Genomic DNA, 12611 nt, shown 5'->3' on the forward strand with positions numbered 1-12611 from the left:
TCAATCCAATTTACCGGAATGAAAAGAAAATCACGAAGAGAATAAATTGGAGAGGGGGGGAAAACTCTACAGTGAGGACCCTCTATCAAGACTGGCCTAGGCAGGGGCCTGGCCACTGCCGGGAAGAGGGACAGCAGTGCTGAGGACACGAGCCCTTCACAGGCAGTGCAGGACATCCCTGAGGAGGAGTTCGGGGCCGGGCTCCGCAGCCCGGCTGGCAGCGGCATCGGTGTCCCCTGCAACGGGGACGCCCATCGCACCGCCCCGTCCCCGGGGTCACGGCATCCCCCTGCGGGGAGAGGCTGCCCCATCCTGCAGCGCCCACCCCATCCCACACGGTCCGGTCCGGCCCCGGGACCCCGTGCTGCCCACGGAGCTCGGCGGTGCCTGCGGGTTTGGGGAGCCGAGCCGGGTTGTCCCCCCGGGCCGCTCCCCCCGGGGCTGGGCCAGCGACAGGTGCGCGATGGAGAGGCGAGACCTCCCGGTGCCCGCGGAGGCATCGCAGGGCTTCCGGCGCGGACAAACAACAAGGACTCTCCTTTCTGCGGCCCCAGCAGGGCCCGACAAGGTGCCTCATCATTCCCGCTGGTGTGGGAACACCCAGGGAACAGCACACGGGCCCGCGGCCCCGGGAGCGGCACTTACCGGAGCCCTACGCGCCGTCCCCACGAAACGGTCCTTTCTGTCATCCTTTCGGCCGCCGGGCAGGCGACGAGACGTCCGGGCTCGGCTCCTCCGAGCGGCGGGGCTGCGGCTGCCTCCCCTCCCCGGCTGCCCGTCCCGGGCAGGCGGCACGCAGGGACACCCGCTGTATGGGAATGCCGCAGCCAGGTTAATCACATCCCTCCTCTCCGCATCCCTCCTTTCTCACTGTCCCCCTCGCCCCCTCCCCCTCCACTTTTCATGGGCTTTGGAGGGGGTTTTGCAAGTTTTCGCCTCTCCTTTGAATCCGCTTCTCCACCTTCCAGCCTTGGAGGCGACAAGAAAAACCCCAAACTTGTGTTGGGAACAATAATCTCATTTGCAAAGAAAAATCCCTGGAATGGGGATTCATTGTAACGCCTTTGGGCAGCAGACCCAACTTCTGGGCTATTTCAATAAAAGAGTGAACTGCAGTAGAACGCCAGTTGGCTCCTCCAGCAAAGTTCTCCTAAATCATGATAGACAGATTGCGTGAAAAACAGGAATTCCAAAGAATTTCCTGCCCTGGGAACAGAAGTTAAGGCTATATTTAACAACATCTGAAGCTGTCAAGAATGCTTTGTGGTTGGATAACAGAGCAGAAAAATGTAAAAAATGCGGGCTACTGCTATACCAAATATGGAAATATTGTTACGTCTGGGGTCTAAATCCCATCTGGAAATACTTACAGCCAGGAAAAGAAAAGACGCCACAACAGAAGCTAAATCTCTCCTCCCCATCCCCAAATATTAAACTTCAACGAGGTAATGCTATTCAAGGGCACCCAACTTGAGTGAGGGACACTGAGGCCAGAGATACACAGGTTGACGGGGAGGGAGGATGTTCGCCGCGTGGCCATCCCGTTTCCAGCCTGGAAACCCGGCCTCTCGGTGCCGCTGGGCACCGCCAGGCTCCCGGGGTCTGCCGTACCGGGAAGGGTTGTGACTGTCCCTCGCATGGCAGCAGCGGCAGGGCCCGAGCCCCGGTGACCCCGCGGGCAGTGTGATCTGGAGGGGCAGCGCCGCGGGCGCCCGGGGCGGGCAGGGCAGCTCCGCTGTCCCGTAGGTGTCCGGGCGCGGGGCGCCGCCGGCACAGCCCCGAGCGCGAACAGCGCCTCCCGTTACCACCCTCGCGTTCGTGGGGACCCTCCGCGTCCGCGGGATGGGGAGCGGCCTCCGCGGCCCCCCGCGCTGTGTCCCGGCCGGTCGGGTCCAGGGGCGGAGGGACCCCCCGCGGCAGCGCCGCCGCCTTGGCCGCGGTGCCGGAGCCGGGGCGGGGCGGGGCGGCCGCGGCGCGCGCCAGCCACATTCCTGGGATGCCGCGAGCGCTGGACGCGGCCGCGGCCCGGAACGCGCGACGTCAGCGCCGCGGCGCACGCGGCGGCCCCGCGCCCCATATAAGGCGGCGGCGCCCGGAGCCGCCTCAGACCGCGCCGGCCGCGCTCCCGCTCCGCGCTCACACGGGCTCCGCTGCACCGGCGCTGGACATGGGCTCCGCGGGCACCCGCCCCGCTCTGGCGGCCGCTCTCCTCTGCCTGGCCCGCCTGGTAAGTGCCGCGGCTCTTCCCGCGGCCGGGGAGGGGGAGGCGGGTCGGGTGTCCCCGCTGCGCTGCCGGCGCTCACCGTGCGCTCCGCTCCGCTCCGCAGGCTCTGGGCTCGCCCTGCCCCGCCGTGTGCCAGTGCCCGGCGGCCGCGCCGCAGTGCGCCCCCGGCGTGGGGCTGGTGCCGGACGGCTGCGGCTGCTGCAAGGTCTGCGCCAAGCAGCTGAACGAGGACTGCAGCCGATCGCAGCCCTGCGACCACACCAAGGGGCTGGAGTGCAACTTCGGGGCCAGCCCCGCCGCCCTGAAGGGCATCTGCAGAGGTAAGCGGCGACCCCGCTCTCCCGGGACGGACCCCGCGTCCCGCACTGCCGGGATTCGGTAATTTCGAGCCCATGTATGGTTATGCTTTGTTGTCGGTAGCTTGGCAGAAAGGCACATGACTTCAGCAGTCTGGAATGCGATTCAGTATGTCTGGGCTCCGCTAAACGCACATAAGGAAAAGTGATTCCTGACTAAGTTATTGTTCTGGCCCCGCGTCCCCGGGGGGTTGTAGGGAGCTCCGCTGTACACTGAGTTTAACAGACCAGCAAATACCTGCGCTTAAACCAGCGATTCCCGCCGCTGATTCTCTTCTTTGCCTCCCTGTTGATCTCTGCAGCACAGTCCGAGGGAAGACCGTGTGAATATAACTCCAAAATCTACCAGAACGGGGAGAGCTTCCAGCCGAACTGTAAACACCAGTGTACGTGCATAGATGGAGCTGTGGGCTGCATCCCGCTCTGCCCGCAGGAGCTCTCTCTTCCCAACCTGGGCTGCCCCAGCCCCAGGCTGGTCAAAGTGCCCGGGCAGTGCTGCGAGGAGTGGGTCTGTGACGAAAGCAAGGATGCACTGGAGGAGCTGGAAGGCTTCTTCAGCAAAGAGTTTGGTCCGGATGATTCCGAAGGCGAACTAACCAGGAACAACGAGCTAATTGCCATTGTGAAGGGAGGCCTGAAAATGTTACCTGGTGAGTGTGAGTTTATCTGCATGACATTAAGGGGAGGAGGCCAGAGAGTGGCTATATGACTCCTTAGACCCCAATGGAAAGAAACACAGCGAGAGAACATATTTAGGCTAAGCCTTCCTTTTCTTTTCCAGTTTTTGGATCCGAGCCACAAAGCCGAGCTTTTGAGAATCCCAAATGCATTGTGCAAACAACTTCTTGGTCCCAGTGCTCAAAGACATGTGGAACTGGCATCTCCACAAGGGTGACCAATGACAATGCTGACTGCAAGCTCATCAAAGAGACCAGGATATGTGAAGTGAGGCCATGTGGCCAGCCTAGCTATGCCTCCCTAAAGGTAAATACAGACTCTTCTGGTGTTCCTTTTCTTTCTAAGCTGCTTCGGGTAGGGGGTAAAGGCTGGAGAAGAATCTCCTGCTAATAATGTTATTCCCTTTACTTTACAGAAGGGAAAAAAATGTACCAAGACTAGGAAGTCTCCATCCCCAGTGAAGTTTACTTACGCCGGATGTTCCAGTGTGAAGAAGTACCGCCCCAAGTACTGTGGCTCCTGCGTGGATGGCAGGTGCTGTACACCCCAGCAGACCAGGACTGTCAAGGTCAGGTTCCGCTGCGATGATGGGGAAACCTTCACCAAGAGTGTCATGATGATCCAGTCCTGCCGATGCAACTACAACTGTCCACATGCAAATGAAGCTTATCCCTTCTACAGACTAGTCAATGACATCCATAAATTTAGGGACTAAGTTGTTGGGGGTGGGATGCAAAACAGAATTCTGAAGTAACCAGCCATGGAGAAAGGACCTCTGATGGAAATGGTGCCTTGCCCATTTGAGGGCAACATTGAGATGTTACAGGAGTGCACTGTGCAACTGGACACTAATGCAACAGAGATTTAAGCATACTTAAAGCTTCATAGTACTGGAGCAATTTTACTGCTTCTTTTTGGAGCACCTTATCTAATTATATACTGTTTTCTGTTTGTAAGTGATCAGATAAATGTTTTGTTCCGGTTATGAAAACTTTACTGTTCTGTTCAATTTAACACTATGCTTCTCTCCATCCCTCCAATCTTCTCCCATCCTTTCCCAACCAAGTTGGAAGTTACATTCCTTCCTGAGGTGGGCACTTGTGGGGTGTTCACAATGGCAGCTATTATGTACCAACTGTAGTTTAATGGCAAACAGAAATCAGTTGTTTTAAAGCTGAGTATTTTATTTATCAACCTGTAGCTTTTGTTTTGTTTTTCTTTTTTTCTTTTTTTTTTTTTACCCCTTCCAGCCCCTGTAATACTGGAATAAGTTGTAAATGATTTTAATTTTATATTCAATGAATTAAAAGAATTTATTTATGGAATTAATCATTTAATAAAGAAATATTTACCTAACTACTCTTAGTAGAGCGTTCTGACAGGCAACAGGTTTAACATACAGCAAATGCAAGAGGCTTCTTAGATACTGTGAAAGTTAAAACGAGCTCTACTGCAGATGCAGCAATGGACTAGAAAGCAGAGTCTAATTCTTTGGGTAAATGATGTTTTGAAGTGGTGTCCACAGTCTGCACCCCCCACTCTATAAAGTATATACAGAAAGAGCTTCTTGGCATTGAAAGCAAATCTTTGATAGACTGAAATGTTAATTAGACTGTCAGATTATTCAAACTGTCCTGGAATTTGCAAAATAAGGTACTTCATTAGAATGCAGTGCATGCATGGTGATGTTGAACATTGGGCAAGTCTCCGCTTTTTGGTGGCTGCTTTTTGCAAATTAATACATTTCTGCAGCAGAAGAATGCTTCCTACAGTCTGCAGGAGGTAGTTTGCTTTCACTAAATTCAAATTAAATGAGCTTGAAGCAATGACTTTTGTTAATCCTAATAACCCAGTGATGAAAAGTAAACATACTGTTAACAGGAGAAGAATGTGAGGAATTTCGAGTACTTGTCCAATAGACTAAAAGGCAAAGCAGCCACTCTTTTCCTCACTTCTCCTTCCCACTTTTTAAATACACAATTACACTTTACTCTGTGGGACACAGATGACATTTGGCTAACCGAGGGAGTTGTAAGAGAGCTCGCTGGCACGCGGCAAGAAAATGACATTTAAAAAAAATGAACTAGAGCAGGACCTCAGAAAGCAGCAAACATTTGTACTCTTCTGGTTAGCCTGAAGCTGTGCCACAGATAAGAGTGAAAGGAAACCTGCAACAGGGTATTTTTTTTCTTCTTGTGTGAGTATTTTTCTGGCAAAATATTCTCCCAGTCTTTAGTGAGAAAGATACTGCTCATAAAATACAGAGACTGATTTTGAGGTTTTAGAATTGTGCATCCAGTGTCATTAGTTAAAAGCAGAATTGGTCAAGGGTCAACTTTTTATTAATTAGACAAATAATCAAATAAATAGCCAAATATCTCAGAAGCTCATCTCTGGCAGCTAATGCTTTGCCTGAGAAATTACAGCCCTCCCTCTCTGCTCAGTCAAGTTCTCTCCCGGAAGGCATTCAAAACTTGAGCTGTTTTGGAATTCACCACCTGGCCACCAGTCTCAGCTGTACCTAAACTTGTCTGTACAGTATTTGTTGACAGTAAAAGTGTAAAATGCAGGGAAGCACTTTTGTTTGGCTTCTACTTAGATCTGGCACTGAACACTTCACTACACTGGGTGCTCCCTGAGAAACCATCAGGTTTACAAACCGGGTTATTACATGCACAGAGGAAGAGGAATACACTGCTCCCAGACACCCAGCAGCTGCATTCTTCGCCATCCCCCCGTCACTTACACTCAAATGACATCCATCTTCACAGCAACGTAAGTAACAGTTCCCCAAAAAATCACATTTGCGTGTAACTATACTGTACACATAGACCACACGCGCCTGTAACACACACACCATATACAAACAAAAGCGGCCCTTCCAACTCCTGCCTCAAGTGTGGCTCTAGCCTGGCCCTGGGTTTTACAGCCTGCACTTTGTTTTTTCCATGTTTCCTCATGTAGAGGGGTGGTTCTGTAATCTGCTCACTATAAAAATATACTGTTGGGAGAATAAGGGCTGCAGGAGCAGATCACATAAACATAAGTTAAATACAATAAGTGAAATTATTGCGATATAAAGAGAGGAAATAAATCCCACTAAAAAGATCTGCAAGTCTTCCAAAGCTGGGCTGTCACACTAATTCATCACCATCCATATAGTCTTCTCTTCCTTTTTTGCATTTCACAATTACGTGACAAAACTATTTTTACAACAGTGTCATTTTTTTGTGTCTTTGCACTTGCTTTGAAATCTTTATATCCTCTGTTGTTCTAGCAGAAAAAACCCCCCTAAATAGCAGGTGTGGAAATACAAAGGATAAAAGCACAGACATCATTAAGCGCATCAGCAGGGCTTTTAGGTAAGGTAATGAGCACAACTATAATCTTATTTCTTGTCGAAAACTAAAATATCAACACCTCTCTTCAAGAGGAATACTAGAAGATGAGAAGTTAGGAACATGATAAGTAATGTACAGGACAAGAAGCTGTACATTTGCAGCAAATTTCAGTGCCAGACCATCCAGCTATTCAAATCCTGAAAGTAAAGCCACCAGCACTTCTGTGTGGAGCCTCCTGGCGCCGGGCAGAGCCGGGAGAGCCCGGACACGCCAGGAAGGAGAGCAGCACTGTCCACTCCGCAGCAGCCCAGCTCCAGCCATCCCCCCTCTCCCTTCTGTCTGCCCCGAGTCATTCGGCTGCTCCTTTCCCAGCCGCTGGGACTGTCAGCGCCGCACCGGGCATGGGGCACTCGGCCGAATCAGGTGCTGCCGCCACAAGGAGCGTTTGTCATACTACAGGTTTAGGATCGAAGGAATGTTTAGCCTTGTATTCCACGCACTTACTAACAAGGGTTTGATGCTGGTAACTCCTATAACATCAGGGTTACACATAAAATCTTCCCTACTAATAAAGGCAACCCAGTGAAGACAAAGTTTCAGCCTCCTTAAGTGCTCCATGACAGGAAACAAAACAAAAGCTGGAATACGCAGACACCAGACTTCCATGATTACATTAAATCCTCTCGTGGGATGCTGCCAGCTCCCTCTCCTGAAGCAGCAGTAGGTGAAGGAAGAGCTGACATCGTACTGACAGTGAGATGACTGAGCTACTACTGAACCCTCGCTGAGCCGTGAGAATCTCTGTACTACACACATCAACTCCCACAGAGCCCACGGCAGAGCAGCCCCACTGGGCTGCCTGACCCTCCAGGGGACACCGGCTGGGAACGGCCACATATCCCCGCTACAGGTGGGCAGCCAGTGGGCTATGCAGGAAAAGGCAGAGACACTGTGGATCAGTGGGAGTGCTGTGGCAGGATTTCCAGTCCACTGAAAGTGCATGAATCCCTCAGAGATCTTGAGGACTGAAGCAGTGGGCAGTCATTCGGGGTTGGAAGTGAAACCTACGCACCTACACAGAAGCAGCTAAATGTGTCACAGCAGAGGCTTGGTCTTGCCAGATGCTTGCCCTTCTGAGCTGATCCTGCAGAAATCCCTGTGCACAATTTAGTTTACTTGTGTAATCGGCGGAACTATTTCCACACGGGGCTCCGAGTGCTCAACACACAGCAAGGAAAGACTGTGTAGTTCTACCAGCTGCTCTGTCTCAAGACAGTTTTTTTCATGTAGACATGTTCCTGTTTTCACCTTCACAGTTTTTTTCTCCATGTTACATAGCCACAAATAAAACAGCACATAGAAACAAGGAGGTGTCACAGCAATAGCTGTGACATACAACTAGCTTTGAAGATACCTATTAAATGCGTTTCAACTCATGAACAACTGAACTGCATTGAACTGCAGTGAGACTTGGTGTCTAGAAAATATAAATCCTGTAAAAAAAGACTCCAACCAACAAAATGACACAATAAGCATCTGTCTATTATCCTATAAAGACCAAACACTAAGAAATTGAATAGATGGCATCCACTATGCTATAATTTTTCCTCCACATATAATACAGAGCTATGACTTCTGTGTACACCATCTGTATTGGAGAAGATCCTGAAAGACCCCAAGGCACCAGTCACATAAGCAACTTCATCTGTCTTGAAGTACAATCACTTACAGGATGGAATGTAGCAACCATCCAGGAGGAAAAGATTACACAGTATTTTGTAGGTTTTCATTCACTAGACAGAAAAAATTCAAAGGTAGGGTACACAGATTTGCCCAGATGGGAATCCAACTGGGACATGAATGTTAACAACTTCACCTCAACAGTGTAGCTCAGCACACTGAACACTGAACATAAGATCAAAAGAAGCCCAGCGTATCAGCCAGGTCAAAGACACCAGTTTCTCTGAAGCTAATTATTTCCTTCAGCATCTCAAACTAACCAGGTTAGATCCTAATTAGTTAATTAACTAATTAATGACAAAACTAATTAATCATTAGCTAATTAACGGGCAAAATCAGACATCAAGATGTCATGGCTGTAAAACCAGCAAGTTTATTAACAAGAACTTGAAACAGGAAAATATATTTTTCTCTACAGAAATAGATACTTGTGCTGTAGTGGAACATTCCCACTAAAACCAATATGAATGCCCAAGCACAGCTGAAAATAGAGGCTCGGAAAAAAGGTCAACAAACAGATATCACTCAAAGTTTAGATCACAGAATCACAGAATATGCTGAGTTGGAAGGGACCCATCAGGACCATTTAATTCAACTCCTACCCTGTGCAGGACACCCTAAAAATCACACCATGTGCCTGAGAGTAATGTCCAAACGCTTCTTGAACCCCAGACAGGCTTGGTGCTGTAACCACTTCCCTGGGGAGCCTCTTCCAGTACTCAACCACTCTCTGGGTGAAAAATCTTTTCCTAATATCCAACCTAAACCTCCCCTGACACAGCACCATGCAGTTTCCTTGAGTCCTGTCTCAGGTCATGAGAGTGAAGAGATCAGTGCCTGCCCCTCTGCTTCACCTCGTGAGGATGATGGAGACTGCAATGAGATCTCCCCTGTTTCCTCTTCTCCAGGCTGCACAGACCAAATAACCTCAGCCACACTTCATATGGCTTCCCCTCCAAAACCTTCCCCATCCCTGTGGCCCTCCTTTGGATGCTCTCTAACAGCTTAACATCTTTTTTAAATTGTGGTGCCCAAAACTGCACACAGGACTCAAGGTGAGGCCACTCCAGTGCAGAGCAGAGTGGGACAATCACGTCCCTTGAGCAGTTGGGGATGCTGTGCCTGATGTCCCCTGGGACACAGTTGGCCCTCCTGGCTGTGTGGAAGTGATGGGGACTTCTTGGCAAGTCCATTCTTTTTCATTAATATCTATACCTCAACTTAATCTTTACCTCACTTGAGCACAGTTCTACTCCCTATTGGCACTTGGCAAAACAGACAAATTCTGGAGCTACAATACCGTTCCAGTAGAGAACCTGGAATCAAGGAGTGGAAAGGCAACAGCAGCTTTCATAGTTGTTTCTTCCTCCTTAATGAGGCAGAACAAGGATGATCAGAAGAAAGTGGAAATGTGATTTTAAAAACACTTTTGCTTTTCCACCAGCTGGAATGACGCAGGAACCAGCCAGCTCCCAGTGTGGTCATTTATTCTCTAAAAGACTCCCTCTCTCCCTTATAATTTTTATCCCTCCTTCTTTGGCAGATTATTTTGAACTCATTCTGATTTGTCATGCAACCACATGAACAGCTGTACTGATGCAGCTGATGCAAAAAGAAGCCGCATGCAAATGGATTAGATAAATACAAGGACTCCTGTGCCAGTTAAAAAACCCATAAATTAAATCAACTGTTTCTATCACTAGTTCACAAAGACTTCTCCTTGCCCCAAAGGAAGGCAAGGCTCTAGTGGCTTCCCATATTTTATCACTCTTGATTTTCCCTGCCAAAAAGCCTACTATATTAAGATAGTCTTGAAATGCTTTTCTCAGGAGAAGTTAGCGGTGGTGAAATCAGGACAAGCCAAGGTAACTTTGCTTCCAAAGCAACAACAGAAAAGCTACAATGCACAGGGCCATTGAGGGAAAGAAGTTCTCACAATAAAAGCATCATTAGAGCTAAGTCATTGTACCATGGGTCACTGAGACCCACTGGGGCACAGTGAGAAGACATTTCTATTATCAAATAACAGACAGACAGACAGCAAAACAACTGTCCCTGTTTTTTCCTGCTTTTACATGTCATCTGCAATTTCCCTTTCAGTTTCGGTATTTATTTTGAGTTGTTTTTGCTGCCATTTCTTGTCTTGCATACATGTGACCTCCTTCCATTTCACCACAGACATCCAGCAAATAAAACCATATGCACTGCCATAGCAACATTTTAACACAAACACAGGGTAATCTTTGTTCACTGAAGTACACAGTACAGTTTTTTTTTCTCTTATTAACAGAACCTGCATCTGCATACAGTTTAACTGAATGTCATAGCAACGACATAAACACAAATTCAAGATATTTTTTCCTTCGGAGGGAGGAAGAATAAATGTTTTCAGGAAAAGAGCGTGGGACTTAAGAAAGCAGAACGAAAAGTCTGTGACCAAATAGGGCCTGAACTTACTTAATCACAGCTGTATATTTACCCCTGGAAAGTCTCCTCTTGCACGGTATTATACATTCTCAGCTCCTATAGATGTCAATAGAGAACAGCCATATCTGGAGGGCAAGGACTGATGATACAACACATAGCTGGGGCTTGCTGTCAGCACTACCATGAACTCAGAAATCTATGTACTCTTTTAGAATACAGCGCATGTTCTGCACTGTAAACAGTTTTACCCCTAATGCAGAGTAAAACTGCTCTGTTGACTGGAGTAACAAAAGCTGGTCCTGCCTGCCTCGAAGGACTGCTGCCAGCTACACATTCAGCAGCATGGCCCTCTTTTCCTCTACGGATCAACAATTCCTAATGCCAAGATAAATGCAGTAAAACTTAGAATTCAGATGCATTCATTCAAAACTTTGCTGTTACACTGACAGGGGGTAGAACGTTGTTTATCCATGACAACTCAATAACTTATGCCTCATACCCCAGGAAGTTATACAAAAAAGGAAAACAACCAAGTTCCCTCCTATGGCTGACTCAGTCCTACCTCCCAGCTACTGCTGTGTGCTTAGCTATGCTCTATTTTTGTCCTTTAAGGTTTGTGCAAGGGATGACTTCATTAAGCTTTTGATTTTTTTAAGTAGTGTGTTCATTCAAGACAAGAGCCTTTACTCTTTGGAAGCTGATGGTCCTTCAGCTCAAGCATGCTGGGTTCAGGATCTGAAACTTGAAAAGTCTAAACATTAAAAGAAATGCTGTAACAACCTACACACGAATAGCTTGTTCCTTCTGTGACAAGTACTTTACAGAGGAAAATAAATGAGTAAGCATAGTAGGCATAAAATCAAACACTCAACGCAAGCTGGTGTTGAATGATGCAGATTAAAACAACATCACACAGTTTTCATTCACAGACATGATCTGTTCTGAATCAAGGCAGAGTCCTGTAGGGATCCTTGTATGATTACAATAGTATGTTTTCAAAATGGGTAGAACTGAAGCCTTCCAGACAGCCTTGGCTCCATGCATTAAATTTCTAGTGCTTGACCAGAAATTTAAAAATACAGAAGATGCTTTTTCTCTCTTCAGCTTATTACAGGGTGCTTGTTCCATGTTAAGTCACTCAGAAAGAAATTAAAAACTTTCCTAAATGCCTATGAAAGTGTTAAAAAACACCTGCCTAGCCAAAGGGTGCATAAACCTTGATTTAATCAGTAACATTATTATTATGAAGAACTAACCACTGTTGCAGTTCCTACAACAGTGTTTTTTGATTCCTCATTATAAAGAAAAATTGAAAAAGCTTAGGAAAACCGAATAAAATATTTGAATTGCATCTGGGTTTGTATGTGATGAATCATCACTGTGTAACTGTAAAAATAGGTAAGTAGTAACCTAGGAATGAATGGCAAATGCTACCAAGGCTCTCAGTTTGACTGAACTCTGAAAGATGATTCTTAGCTCTGTCTGGGAAGTTTCAGTTCTAGTAACCACCACAGGAATGTTCCTTAATCATTTTTTAAAGCCTTCTTTAAGGTAGAGAAGGAGTTAAATCTGAAGGACAGATTTAACAACATCTTCATTTAAAAATGAATTAAACTGTGTTTTGACTCATAAGGAAGCTTAAACTAGATTCATATAAGAAAAAAACCCCAGAGGCAAACCCTTTTGTATAATTCATGAAAACCCCCAAGAGCATAGGAAAGTAATGGGAATTACAAATCTGCGTTCCTCGGCCAAAGACTAATCACACGCACATGCAGATCAACACTAACATTTGCAGCACTCTCCTTACTGTGCTATGAATCCAACAGAAATGCCATGCCTTTA

The 12611-nt window shown here is 47.7% G+C and overlaps 1 protein-coding gene across 1 annotated transcript; it reads left to right on the top strand.

Moving 5' to 3' along the window:
- The first annotated feature begins 2111 nt into the window (after window positions 1-2111).
- CCN1 (cellular communication network factor 1) lies at window positions 2112-4611 on the top strand. The gene is made up of 5 exons (XM_032697054.1): window positions 2112-2227; window positions 2328-2544; window positions 2883-3230; window positions 3362-3564; window positions 3674-4611. The coding sequence occupies exons 1-5, from the start codon at window positions 2168-2170 to the stop codon at window positions 3971-3973; spliced, it is 1128 nt and encodes a 375-aa protein (XP_032552945.1). The 5' UTR covers window positions 2112-2167; the 3' UTR covers window positions 3974-4611.
- The last annotated feature ends 8000 nt before the right edge of the window (window positions 4612-12611 follow it).

The sequence above is a fragment of the Chiroxiphia lanceolata genome, chromosome 9, assembly GCF_009829145.1.
Source record: "Chiroxiphia lanceolata isolate bChiLan1 chromosome 9, bChiLan1.pri, whole genome shotgun sequence".
In the NCBI taxonomy this organism is placed as follows: Eukaryota; Metazoa; Chordata; class Aves; order Passeriformes; family Pipridae; genus Chiroxiphia; species Chiroxiphia lanceolata.